The sequence below is a fragment of the Dermochelys coriacea genome, chromosome 6 (genome assembly GCF_009764565.3).
Source record: "Dermochelys coriacea isolate rDerCor1 chromosome 6, rDerCor1.pri.v4, whole genome shotgun sequence".
NCBI lineage: Eukaryota > Metazoa > Chordata > Testudines > Dermochelyidae > Dermochelys > Dermochelys coriacea.
In genome coordinates, this window is record NC_050073.1 from 4668105 (window position 1) to 4681654 (window position 13550).

A 13550-nucleotide genomic window follows, 5' to 3' on the forward strand; every position below is an offset into this window, starting at 1 on the left:
CCAGACCTGGGGCCCCTGCTAGGAGTACAGACGGAGGAAGGACCCCAGGGTCACAACAGATTTTTATTCTAAATTCACAGGAATTCAGACTACAGGAAAAAATAAAAATTAACCAAGCTACAGCAGCGGGGCCTGGCTGAGCCATGGTGGGAGGGGGGAGCATTTGGCCCCATCTCCCCAACTCTGCCATCTGGGTGGAGGGGAGGATTTGGCCCCATCTCCCCCAGGCTGCAATACTGACCCAGTTTAAAAAAAAAAAAAAGACAAGGGCAGGGGGATGCGAGCTGCCCCTGTATCCCAGACGTATGCACACAACACACCAGCCCCCTCCCCTTCAAGGGGACTCCCCCCCTCCCTGCCAGACACACACGGGGTCCCTAAACCTCACCCAGGCAGGACTGCCCCTTCCTGTCCCAGAGATCCTTGACAAACCTGCATTAGGGCCCCCCCTGCAGCCCCCCAGTGGAGGGTTCCCTGGCCTAAAGTTCAGTGCAACCATCCCTACCCCCCACTCACAGTTCCCAGGCTAGGAGGGGATCACCCCAGGATCTCCCCCAGCCCAGCCTGGTCCCTGCCTCCTAGTGGAGAGGAGCAGTGGTGCTGCACCCCCTCGCCTTGGCCCAGCTCCACCCCCTCGCCCTCCGCGCCCAGCAGGGCCAGCAGCAGAGCCTTGGGCAGGTTCTCGAAGAGGGCGGCGCGGTTCTGCTGCTCGCCCTTCTTGACCCAATGGCCGTAGATGCGGAAGGCGCAGGCGTCGATGAGCTTGCGCACGCCCTTCAGCGCGTAGGGGTCGTGCAGCAGCAGCTCCCGCGTCACCGGCCGCGTCCGCACCCGGTAGCTGTTGAACATGCGGATGGAGGCCAGCACCGTCCACACCAGCACCTACCACGCAGGACAGACCATCAGCAGGAGGGTGGGGGTGCGTGGGAGAGACCATTATCCTAGTGGGTGGGGAACACAGGAGAGCCCAGTATCCCTGTCCCTGATGTGGGGGGAATGAGGCAGCAGGGGAAACCATTAGCACAGGGCAGAGGGGGAGGCCACCGGGGAGACCATTTTCCCATTGCAGAGGGGAGGAATGGGATGGCAGAGACCATTATCCCACTGTAAGGAGGAGGAGAGGCCAGGTGGCAGAGGAGAGACCATTATCCCCACCATTGGGGGGGGTTGGGGAAGCACATAGGAGAGGCCATTACCCCAGTGCGGCAGAATGGCTATTCCAGCAAAGGGGAGAAGGGAAAAGGAAGAGGGATTGGGGGAGTCACAAGAGCCCCTTAAAGAGCACATGGAGGAGGGGGACATGTACCCTGAAGAACCCAGCAAAGTCCATGAGCTCCGTGCAGTTGGGGGAAGAGGGGGAACCCAGGAGAGCTCAATGCAGGTGGGAGGGTAACCTGGGAGAGCCCATTAGCTCAGTGCAGTGGGGGGAGAGGGAGAACCCAGGAGAGCTCAATTCAGGCAGGAGGGGGAGAGGGGAACCTGGGAGAGTTCATTAGCTCAGTGCAGGCCGGGGGAAGTTATTGGGGACACGAGCCCACTGACCCGAGGGAGGGGGTTCTTGCTGGAAGAGCCCATTACAGTGATGGGGAAAGCCCTGGAAGAGCCCCAGCTAGCGGGGAGTGGGAGAAGGAGGTCACTCACCCTGAACCGGCGGTAGGGGCTGAACAGCCGGACCGGGCGCCCCACGCAGCGCTCGAAGAAGGGATGCTGCAGGGCCTGCTCTGCCGTCAGCCGCTCCGCCGGCTCCACTCGCAGCAGCCGCGAGATCTGCAGGGGCAGGAGGAGTCAGAGGGGCCTAAGCCACTAGACCACGGGGTGTCAGGGGACAATCCACTCAACACAAGGGCATTGGGGGGTGAGGGGGGACTGTTTTATTCAGAGGGGGTGGGGGGAAGCTGATTGATTTGGGGATGGAGTTGTGGGGGATGCGATTGCAGGAGTCTGATCCAATTGGGATGGCAGGGGGGCCTCCTGCTCTCACCAGATCCTTGACGGTGTCGGAGCGGTCATCCCACTCAGGAGAGCTGAACTGGTAGTGCCCCTCCATGATCATGCGCAGCATCAGCATCTGCTTGCGGTGCCAAAATGGGGGTGAGCCGGCCAACAGGGAGAAGAAGATCACCCCACATGCCCACCTGGGGGGAGGAGAGGTGGGGGCAAGGTCACGCTGTGGTTCCATGAGTAAGACCTAGGGTAGGCAGAGCCACTGGGAGGGGGACAGATGGACAGACACAGACCAATGGGTGGAGGGATGGACAGACGGATCATTGGCCTGGAACCACGGACACTACTCCGCCACCGTGAATCTGCAGGGAGAGGCCAGAGGGTGGAGCCAGGAGTGGGGGATCAGCAGCAAGAGGGGCCAATGGCCACTGTGTGGGGAGCGGGGACTCTCCCCACACCAGATGGCAGACCAGGCCACGTCCCCCACACGCTCTCAGGTCAGACCTACCACTTGCCAGGTGGGACCATGCATACGGGGCTGGGACACAGACACAATGGGGCAGGAGGGGTCAAGTCATTCCTGCTGGATCCATCAGGGCGCTGGTGCTGGGGGGGGGGAGGGGCAGGCATGGAAAACACTAGCTGTGGACCTGGTCAGGATCCCCCACACAGAGTGGGTGGGTGGCCAGCAGGGTGCACATGGGGGTGTCTTAAGAGCCATGACAGGAACTGAGGTAGACAGGGCAAGCCCACCCACTCCCCTACCACCACCCCCTGCCCCCCCCCCCCCGAATGAGCCCTTCTCCCCACAGCCCAGCGGTGGTTGCTGGAACAGGGACTCACAGGTCCACTTCCTGGCCGTAGCCCGGGTGCATCTCATCCATGGAGCACTTGAGGATCTCTGGGGCTAGGTACCCGGGGGTCCCGCACAGCTCTGGTGTGGGGGAGGGGGAAGAGAGACACCCCAGGCAGAGTGAGCAGGGACCAATAGTGCCCTTCAATTCCCACACAGATCAGCCCCATGGATCAGCCCCCCCGCCCACCGAAGCAGTCCCCAGCAGCTCCCCCCTTCCGCCCAGCCATGTTCTCCCTTCCCCCAACCCTGAATCGGCCAGCCCCCCAGACTGGGGTGTGTGCTCTCCTCCCCACCCATCAGTCAGCCCCTTGGCCTCTCCCCTCCCCACAGTCCCCTGGATTGACCCAGCTAACTCAGCCCTCCCACTGACAATAGATCAGCTTGGCCTCCCTCCTGTCCTCCCCACAGGCCCAGCCAGCCAGGCCCCTCCCACCCAGCCTGCTCTGACCCCGCAGTTTCTGCCCCGGCTCCAGCCGGCAGGAGAAGCCAAAGTCGGAGAGCTTTATATTGAGCTGATCGTCCATGAGGATGTTCTCGGGCTTCAGGTCACGGTGGATGATGTGGCTGGCGTGCAGGTAGCTCACTGCCTCCAGCAGTGCTCGCATGATGCACCTGGGGGTGGAGGGGCGGGGGGAGAGGGAAGAGCTAGATCACTCCTGCAGCCACTGCCTCGCCAAACAGAGGGTGCTGGGTGGAGCAGGGCAGGAGCATGGCTGTGGGGGAGCTCCCAGCTACTGCAGCCCCAGCTTCCCCCAGTAGCGGACATTGTACAGTACCTGGTCTCCTTCTCACTCAGGGTCACTTTCTCCGTCAGGTAGTCAAAGAGCTCCCCACGCCGCATCCTGGGGAGAGAAGGGGGTTGTCAGCCAGCTTGGGCCAGGGGGAGGGGAGGGGTGGCCCTGGTGGAGTGACAGGGCAGATTGGGGGTGATCAGCCCTGGTGGGGTGGGTGGAAATTGGCCCAGGGAGCAGATGGAGTGGGAGGGAGCCCAGGCAGGCAGTACAGGATATGGGGACACCACCTCTCCTGATCCATGGGCACAGGTACCCCATACCACAGCTACTCTGGGGTCTGCAGGAGGTAGGCTGGTTCCATTCCTGGCGTGAGAGCCCCAGGTCACGGGGGGCCCCTACAGGGAGTGGGGGCACACGTGAGTGTGCCAGAGGCCCCTGCGGTGTGGCAGACCCCTGCAGGGGTGGGGGAGTAGGAGGGGGGTCACTCGTGGTAGGGTCCTGGTGGGAGAAGTGGGGGCTGGGCAGGCCCCTCTGGGGAAGGGGCATGGGAGCGCAGGGATCTCATACTCACAGATCAAACACCAGGAACATGAACGTGGACGACTCGTAGGAATCAATCAGCGAGACTGTGGGGAGAGAGAGGAGTGAGAGGATGGTGGGGGTACAGCGGAGCACTCCTTGTGTCGGGGGTGGGACTTCCTGCCAGAGGGGTGCGCAAGAGATTGCTGTGGGGGGGGGTTTCACTGGGTATATAGGCACTGCAAACAAGGGGTGTTCGTAACTGGGGTTAAACTACCAGTGAAGACACAGTGACTTGGGTTACCCGGGGGAAATTGACACCAGCCATCTAGGCTTCAAAAGCTCCGCGAATACCAAATTCTAAGTAAGTCTCGCATGCAGTGGCTGGAAACGGACAGGGAGAGGTCACCCTTGGTTCGTTCTCTGTCTGCTCATCTCAGGTCAGGGACGCAGAAACAGTAAAAGCATCGCAATGAGCAAGAGCGAAACAACTGCAAAGCCGGAGCTGGCCAGGCTGGAGGCAGAAGAAAGCGACAGAGAGCGTGAGCACCAGAAACGGCCAGCAGATCAGGGAGCTGCCTATTGCCAATCCCTAGAAAGCGAGAAGCAAAGAGAAGAGTGAGACGCAGCGGCTCATACATGAGCTGCAGAACTGAGAGAGAAAGAGATCCAAGAAGAGGAGCAGCGGACGTATAACCTGGACAGATCCCAGCACCACCAGTCTCTCCCTCCACTCAAGGAACCCTTAGTTCAGACAAGTTGTAACCTGTGTACAGGGAATCAGCCTGCACTAAAGAATATCTAACCACATTTGAAAGGCTCTGTGAGATTCACAATATTCCTGAGGACAAGAAAGTCCCCCCACTGATTGCAAAACTGTCTGGTAAAGCTTTGAATGTATTTAATGAAATGCTGATTCAGGAGGCTTTGTTATACAGTATCCTACATTTCAAAAAGCTGTTTTACAAGGTTTCAAGTTACTCCTGAGGCGAATAAGACATGCGACAACAAGGAAATGGATAAAGGGGAAGAGGGCTGAGGATTACGACTAATGATTCGATCTCTTTGCTCCAGAACATTTCCTGCATATGTGTACTGACGATGTTAGGAACAGTCTGTGAGACAAATCTGTAAAATCTGTGCAAGAGATGGCCACTCTGGCTGATTCCTTTGTGCAAGCCCAGAGGTGCAATGAGTGCAAGCCACAGAAAGGAGGGACCCATACCCAGCATAAAGCGGGATCCCATTTTACCCCTGGGAAGGAGGCCTAAGGACTCACGCCTGCAGAATCATTCCCCTTCTGAAAATCCTCATCACAAACTTCCTGTGAAAGAGGAGGGTCCCAGTCAGTGTTTCCATTGCAACTCCACTGACCACCTGAAAAATCAATGGCCTGAGCTAAAAGAAACCAGGCTCCAGCCAGCCCACATTAACGCAGCTGTCCTTAATACAGGCGCTCCAGAGCTACCCCCAGGGTATAATGATGAGTTTTGTGAGGACTGACCCCGAGGGGGTAGCTATGGAATTTATTAAGGCTTCCAGAGTAAATACCAAGGAGTGCATGGTGTGGAGAGACACCGGAGCCCAGATCTCTCTCGTCAAGGGAAGAATGGACCAAAAGACTGACATGTTACCTGACCAAAAGGTGGAGCGTCTGGCTGTGGGGGGGGGATATAAAATTCCTGTACCTTTAGCCAAGGTGCATGTGGACTGGGAAGGTTTGGAAGGTGTCTTGCCAGTAGGGGTGCGGGATAGTATCCCCATGGAAATGCTTGTTGGGAATGATATTTTGCATATGGTTATTAATGTGGTAACTTGTAGCAAAAGGGAATCATATGCTGGGATTCCAGAGGAGAGTGGTAAAATCCCAGAGATTGCTGGGGGGGGGGTGTCTATCTAGCTCCTCTGCAGCAGAAGGAAACAGTGCATTTCCACATGTGGGAAGGGGCTGAGGCTGTGTCCTGCACGGCAGAGAAAAGCAGCATGGCCTCGGGCCGGGGGTGGGGGGGAGAGGGGATGAGCCCTGTGACTGAAGACACTGTCCCAGATATCAGATTTTTTTGTTTGTTTTGCAACTGAACAAAGGATAAACCCCACTCTGGAGAGCATAAAAGAGAGTGTCCTAGACGGGGCCCCAAGAAGGGAAAACGGGGAGAGGTTTTTTGAAGAAGATGGGAGATTGCATAAAGATGTTCCATTGACAAAAAACAAAAGCCCTGGGCGTCCCTCTAAGCAGTTGGTTGTGCCCTGTGCCCCCAGCACTGTGGGGAATTAATGTTGTTAGCACACGACTGACCTTTTGCTTGGGGCCACACAGAACCTGAGACGGGTTAAAAGAAAATGTCTGCTGGCCAGGAAAACAGAACAATTTAAGGAATTATTGCAGAAGACCTGCAGGACCCCAGACAGTTCCTCTACACCCCTTGCCTGTGATACTACAGGCATTTCTGTGGTTACCAATGGACATTGTGGGTCCTATGCCCATGTCCTACCAAAAGGGGGAAGAAATCTATTTTGGTGGTGGTGAATTTGCCACTAGGTATCCTGAAGCTGTAGCTCTGACTAACACTGAGACAGAGAAAGAGCCAGTAACTGAATATGTACAAAGGTTAAAAAAGGAGTTAGAAGATATGATGGCTGGTAAATGAAGATACATATCATATTAGAAAGCCTTATGGTAATGTTGTCCCACAACTAGTCCATGTGAACAGACTTGGAGCCTATCACAGCAGGAAAGCCATGGTGAACATGATCCACTGTGTAGAGGGGGAAACTGAGGCACACCACCTCATTGATCGAATGGCTGAATGCCAAACTGACTCAGCCCTGGAAAGCATCACTATCTGCAGTGCATTAACACCAGTTGAAAGGGCAGAGGTGTTGTCTGTGTTGCAATAATACAAAGAAGTGTTTTCTCATGAGCCAGGGAAGATACGCTTGCTAACTCAGAAGATCATTACAGAAGGGCCACAGTCACCCCGCAGTAGACCCTCCAGGGCTACTGGCAAGATGCAGGAACAAATTCAAACAGCAATACAAAACACGTTAGACCTGGGAGTAATTAAAGAGTCTGACAGCATCCAATGAAGTGAGCTATAGCTCACGAAAGCTTATGCTCAAATAAATTTGTTAGTCTCTAAGGTGCCACAAGTACTCCTTTTCTTTTTGCGGATACAGACTAACACGGCTGCTACTCTGAAGCGTGACAGCTCTTAGGTGTCACCTGTGGTCTTGGTCTCTAAGAAATACAACACTTTATGATTTTGTATTGATTATAGAAAACTCAATGCTGTCGAAGCACCAGATGTGTATCCCATGCCTAGAATTGATGATATAATGCACGTTTTAAGGAAAGCTAAATATCTCCTCCACTCTTTTGATTTAACTTGAGGTTACTGGCAGATTCCTTTAGATAAGGGTGCTCAGAAAAAAAAAATCTGCTTTCATCACTGATATGGGACTCTGGGGTCATAATGTTACCATTTGGGTTAATTAATGCTGGAACCAACTTTCAGAGGCTGGTCAACCAAGTGTTAACATAAATGGTTTGCAGAGCTCTGCAAGGGTCTAAGGACATCGCAGTGTTTAGCAACACTGGGGCTGATCACAAAACACACTCTGAAGTTGTGCTGTCAAAGCCCAAAGAGCCAGGCCTAACCATAAAAGCCTCTAAGTGTAAAATTGGAGCAGCCAAAGTTCCTTATTTGAACACTGGGTAGGAGAAAGGTCACATATCTCATGAGCCCTTAAAAGTTGAAGCCATCGGAAACTGGCCTGTACCTCAAACCAAAAAACAGGTCCAATCTTTCAGAGGTCTGGTAAACTATTACTTGAGGTTTGTTGGGGTTACTTGGGGTTCAGCGACATTGTATCTGCAATCACAGACCTATGTCAAAAAATAAATAAATAAATAAACCTAACAAAGTCATATAGACAAAGGCACATCAAGGGGGATTTGATAAGGTGAAGAAAATCTTGTCCAAAAAAGCTAGTCCAGATTTTGAAAAATGTTTGAACTGTGTACAGGTGCATCAGACATTGGTCTAGGCCAGGGGTTTCAAACACATGGCCCACGGAGTTATTTCCTGCGGCCCACCATAGGCATTAAGTTAGGCATCAGTTGCGTTTTATCTTTATTTTTCTTGTACCCATTTCTGACATTTATGCCTCATTACTTGTACTCACTTAAAACAAAAATAATCATAAGTTTAATAAGTACAAAGAGAGATTTTATCTAATCCAGTATGTTTAAAGTGAAGTGTCTGGGAAACTTCACTGGGGTGGCAAGTTGTGTGCATTATTCCTATTAAAGAAATAATGCACTTAATGTAACTTGTATTGTCCAGGAGAGAGTTGGGCACAACAGGACATACATTTCTGGGGGAAATCTAAAGACTGGGGGTGTATTGGGGGTCACCCTGCTGTATAACCCAGGCTAGTGGGAGCCAGAATGTAACCCAGGTGCGGCTGGCAGGCTTCAGCTACACACAGACACACAGGGTGTGACTTGCATGCTGTTTGTGAGCAGCCCAGGTAGAAGGAACTTCAGCAAGGTTGCAGGCAGGAATGACACAGCTGTTCATTAGTCTGGACTGCATCCTGGTATGTCACAGGGGGTGGTACCAGGGGTGGGACTTCCTATCATAGGGGTGCCCAGGAAATTTGGAGGGTGTTACCGGGTATAGAGGCACAGCAAAAAGGTGTGTTCTACACTGGGGTTAAACTAGCAGTGACTTGGGTTAGCAGGGGGAAAAAAAAAAAAAATCAACTCCAGCTTCAACCTGAGCTGTTAAATCTTCATCTCTACTTCAGAGCTCCCTGCGTGCAAGCAGCGATGTGTGTTTCGCTACAGTCAAATGTACATCTGGGAACAAAGAATGTCAGCCATACTACAGGATGGGTGACTCTGTCCTGAGAAGCAAGTGACTCTGAAAAAGTCGTTTTTGGGGGGTCATGATGGATCATCAGCTGATCATGAGCTCCCAGTGCAATCTGGCAGAGGAAGGTCTAATATGATCTAATGGCTAGAAACTGAAGCTGGGCAAATTCAGCTCAGAAATAAAGCGGACATATTGATCAGGGAGCATAATTAACCATTCGAACAAATGACCAAGGTTCCCGGGGGATTCTCTGTCACTGGCAATTTTAAAATCAGGACTGAATGTTTTTAAAAACAAGCACTCTGCTCCATAAGGAATAGCCCAGGGAAGCTCTCTGGCCTGTGTTATACACGAGATCAGACTAGATCATCCCATTGGTCCCTTCTAGATTTGGAATCCATGAACTCAAGGCCACACCTGTTTTTTGCAGTGTAAACATACCCACTTACTGACATGGGGTGTCCCAGGGGGACAGAGGGAGTCACTCACTGATGTAGGGGTGCCCAGCCACCTGACGAAGGATGGCAATCTCCTTGCCCGTGGAGGTCCGCACCTCCTCCAGCTGCTGCGGGGTCATGCGCTCAGGGGTCACCTCAATGATCTTCACCGCGAACTCCTGCCCTGTCTGCTTGTGCACGCAGCGCCGCACCACGCTGCTCACGCCCCTGCCATGGACAGACCAACAGACACCACCGTGAGACAGACACCCGCAGCCCTCCACACCCTGTTGATTCATACATTCCAAGTCCTGATGGAACCACTGTGATCATCTAGTTCCAATAGCTAGTTACTTTCACTGTGAAATGTTTACAAATTCAGACTACAAATAAGATGTACAATTTCAACCTCTAGCCATTGGATCATGTTAGACCCTTCTCTGCTAGACTGAAGAGCCCATCATCAAATTTTGTCCTCCTCATAAATACTTACAGACTGTGATCAAGTTACCCCTCAACCTTCTCTTTCTTAAGCTCAATAAATTGAGCTCTGTGAGTCTATCGCTATTAGGCAGGATTTCCAATCCTTTGATCATTGTCATGGCTCTTCTCTAACCTCTCCAGTTTATCAACATTGCCTGCTCATCCACCTGCCACGGACAGACAGGCACCCCAGTAAGATAGACAGACTGACACCCACAGCCCCCTCCATCCACCCCACACACACCCCACACTGCTCACACCCCTGCCATGGACGGATGTAGCTGCCCATCTCTGTGTGCACAGAGCTCCCCCCCCAAAAAAAACCTGCCCCCCCCAAGCAAGGAGCAAGACCCTTCCCCCTGCCCCACCTGCCGATGACGTCCTTGGGGTCATACTTCTGATAGAACTCCTTGGCGCCGGCCCAGTCGGGGAGCTCATCATCGAGCCCCACGCCTCGGGTCATGCTGGCCAGCTCCCCAGGAGCTGAGCTCGAGGACCCCCGTACCTGCTGGGGGAAAGAAGAGTCAGACAGCAAGTGGGACGGGAGCAATGATCTGTCCCATAGACCCCCCACACACACACCACCTTTCCCTGCAGCATGGGAGACCCCCAGCGCAGCCAACTGACCCCATTCCCTCTCCCATCCAGCCCACTTCACCTCCCCCTGTTCCCCACTTCTCTTCCCCAGCACTCCCTTTTCCAGCTAGCCCACCCCCTTCCCCTCTCCCCTCCGGACAACCAGCCCGATCACCCACCTCCTCGCATCCCTCCCCAGCCAGCCCCACCCATGTGACCCCACCCAGACACCCTCCCACAGGGTGCCCCCTCCCCACCCATGTGCCCCTCCATCCCAGCCTCCTCCCACGGTGCACCCCCTCCCCACTCACGTGCCTCCCCGCCCCAGCCATCTGACCCCCTCCCAACACCCCCTCCCCAAGCCAGCCGGCCCCCCTTTCACTGCACCCCATTCCCAGCCCCCAGGCTTGGGGTGATCAGACCTCAGCAAGAGCCACTTTGGGGGGAGCCATCTTGGAAGGGTCTAGGCAGGAGCTGGAGGGCAGGGGGAGCTCCGGGTGGGAGGGAGCAGGAGGCGAAGGGCGAGGGAGCTAGGCCAGGCCAGGCCGGCCTGGGCAGCGAGGGCAGGCTGGGGGGCAGCGGGGGTGATGCTGAGCGAACAAGCGGGGAACGTGCGGGGCGCAGCCAGCCGAGCCGGGGACCCCGGTCAGCGCCCGCCACAGGGTGCCCTGATCCCCGCCCAGGGGACCCCACGTGCCCCCCCCACGGGGCGTCCCCCCATGTGCCCCCCTCCCCCACGGGGCGTCCCCCCCCCAGCATCGCGCTCCCGCCCACTCACCCGGCACCTCGGTCTCGAGCCGGACCGCCAGCCCCGCCCCCTACGTCTGCCCCGATTGGCCCGCACTGTCCCACCCCCACGGGAGGAGAGGCAAGACGGCCAATCAGCAGGCAGGAAGAGCGAGCCGGGAGTCGGAGAGCCAATAAGAGACGGATCTAAGAATAAAGCCGGAGGCTGACTGTCCAGTCGAACTGTGGGGTGGGGCCGGGTGTGGTGAATGGCGGGCAGCCGAACCAATGAGAAGTCCAAGGAGGGGTTTGAACCTGAGTGAGGGCTCAATTGACCGACAGGCAACGGGAATGTGGAGCGGCACTATGATTGACAAACCAAACTGCCAGTCAGCCGAGGATAGGGGCGGGTAGTTCTTTATAGCTAACCAATCAGGAGCCAAGAGAAGGCCAGCGGAGGGGAACTGGGGGACGCTTTGAGAGGGGCAGCTTCCTGGGTCAGCCCAGGGTCAGCCACGTGACCTCTGACCCCAGAGGCAGGGTTCGGGGCTTTCACGCCAAGGGAGGGGGGGGTTTTTGCAGGCTGGTCACGTGACCTGACCGTTGTCCTGGGCTGTCACATGGCAAACACTGACCCCAGCTGACCCCATGTTGCCCCCCCAGTCACGTGAGGCCCCAGCAGCCCCTGTGGCCCTCGGGCGGCTGGGCCGGGGCCCTGCGGTGGGGGGGCTGCCCTGGGCCCATCCTGCCCCCGAGGCCCCGTAGAGCCCAGGGCGGCCAATGTCCCCCGGGGCCCCTGCGCTGAGCCCAGCCACCGGCGTTCGGCTACACCGGGGGTCAGCCCCCTTTCAGCAGCGGGGTGCCGAGTCTTCATTTAGTCTCTCTAATTTAGGGTTTCTTGTGCCAGTCACACATGTTAACGTTTTTAGACGGTCTCTTCCTATAAGTCCATAATATATAACTAAACTATTGTTGTATGTAAAGTAAATAAGGTCTTTAAAATGTTTAAGAAACTTCATTTAAAATTAAATTAAAATGCAGAGCCCCCACCCCGGACCGGTGGCCAGGACCCGGGCAGCTGAAAATCAGCACCTGTGCCATAGGTTGCCTTCCCCTGGGCTAAAGCATCTTCCAGAAAGGCCTCTGGGCTGGGAATGAACGGGGGGCGGTGGGACCCCGTATCACTTTCCCCAGTGCACCCGATTCACCTTCCTGCTCCTCTGCGCTCCTCCTCTCCTTCCCCATCCGTGGCTCACGTCAGCCCCTTGCGCACCTGTGCCGTGCTGGGAGCTCGTGTTTGTCCACCCTGACCCCTAGGTCCTTTTTGGTGTCACTGCTGCCCTGGCTACAGTCCCCCATTCGTGTGCTCTGGCCTGCATTTCTTGATCCCAGCTCTGCATTTGGTTGTGTAACCCACATACCTCCCAGTTGTGGTGTTCTGTCCCATCTAGCGGCACCAAGGCCACTTAAAGAGAGAGATAAAATGATTCTGCTTAAGAGCCAGGTGGCTTTTAGCTCATGAGGTAGAGGCTCAAGCAGTAAGCTCCAGAGTTCCCCAGTTTGATCCCGCCCGCCGATGACTAGGATCTGTTGGTGTTACAAATCGAGGCTCATCTGGGATATCAACTGGGAAGTCTCTGAAGCTCGGGATGCACTTCCTCAGCTAGGGGAAGTATGTAATCCACACACCTCCTGGGTGTGGTGGTGTGTCCAATCTAGTAGCACTCAGACCACTTAGAGAGAGAGATAAAATGAGTCTGCTCTATATCCTTAGCTAACAGCCAGGTGACTTTTAGCTCATGCGGTAGAGTCTCATGCACTAAGCTCCAGAGCTTCCACATTCAATCCCGATGACCAGGATCTGTCGGCATTACATTAGGACACTTTTTGTTTGAATGCGCCCAGCTTACTCTGACCCAGAGATCCCTTAATGCTAACTGGTGGATGACATAAGTGATGCACAGAGGTTTACAGGCATCTCCTGGTGCTGGTATATGCATAATAATTCACCAATGGAGGAGCATGTAAGGTCTCCACTGAACCAGTAGGCCACCAATCAGCTTAATCTTTGCAAAATGATGATAATATTTAAGAAGTTATGTTTCTGTACTGAACATTATGGTCTTAAGGTGTGTAAGTTAAGACAGGTCAACTGAGGGTGGAGGTGCTTATCTCTCCCTGGCTGACCATTGCGTATTGTGTGTCGTACAATGTAAATCTATTTGCATCCGGAGCCACCAGCTAATCAAGACTGCGAAGTCAACAAGAGATCACAAAATCTACAAGAAGAATCACACAATAGGAAGGGTTGTCCTGTTTATGACTAAGATCAAAGCATTAGTTTGGTATATCAGGAGGAGCATGCAGAGAGACATATGGTATCCTTCACCCAAGG

At 54.6% G+C, this 13550-nt stretch overlaps 2 protein-coding genes across 8 annotated transcripts in view; both read right to left on the bottom strand.

Moving 5' to 3' along the window:
* LOC119856526 (zinc finger protein 572-like) overlaps positions 1 to 13550 on the bottom strand; it is a 568866-nt gene that overhangs the window by 372472 nt on the left and 182844 nt on the right. The window lies entirely within an intron of this gene.
* Positions 48 to 11300, bottom strand: PHKG2 (phosphorylase kinase catalytic subunit gamma 2). 6 transcript variants are annotated; one of them, XM_038404141.2, is made up of 10 exons: positions 11208 to 11300; positions 10222 to 10358; positions 9423 to 9598; positions 4106 to 4160; positions 3577 to 3642; positions 3249 to 3412; positions 2788 to 2878; positions 1982 to 2135; positions 1642 to 1767; positions 48 to 882 (listed from the first exon to the last, which is right to left on the bottom strand). In XM_038404141.2, the coding sequence occupies exons 2-10, from the start codon at positions 10314 to 10316 to the stop codon at positions 538 to 540; spliced, it is 1272 nt and encodes a 423-aa protein (XP_038260069.1). In that variant the 5' UTR covers positions 10317 to 10358; positions 11208 to 11300; the 3' UTR covers positions 48 to 537. The 6 variants fall into 6 exon arrangements, with proteins under 6 accessions (XP_038260069.1, XP_043373209.1, XP_038260070.1 ...); XM_043517274.1 differs by having other exon boundaries at positions 48 to 982; XM_038404142.2 differs by having other exon boundaries at positions 10222 to 10361; positions 11208 to 11267.

What these genes read in the sequence shown, in the direction of transcription:
- PHKG2 (XM_043517273.1), bottom strand. Translation starts at nt 10,881, where the DNA reads ATGGCTCCCCCCAAAGTGGCTCTTGCTGAG. An exon ending in CCAAAGTGGCTCTTGCTGAG is followed by an intron (nt 10,359 to 10,851) that starts GTCTGATCACCC and finishes TTCCCCCAGCAG; the next exon opens with GTACGGGGGTCCTCGAGCTC. An exon ending in CTGAGTGAGAAGGAGACCAG is followed by an intron (nt 3,413 to 3,576) that starts GTACTGTACAAT and finishes CTCCACCCCCAG; the next exon opens with GTGCATCATGCGAGCACTGC.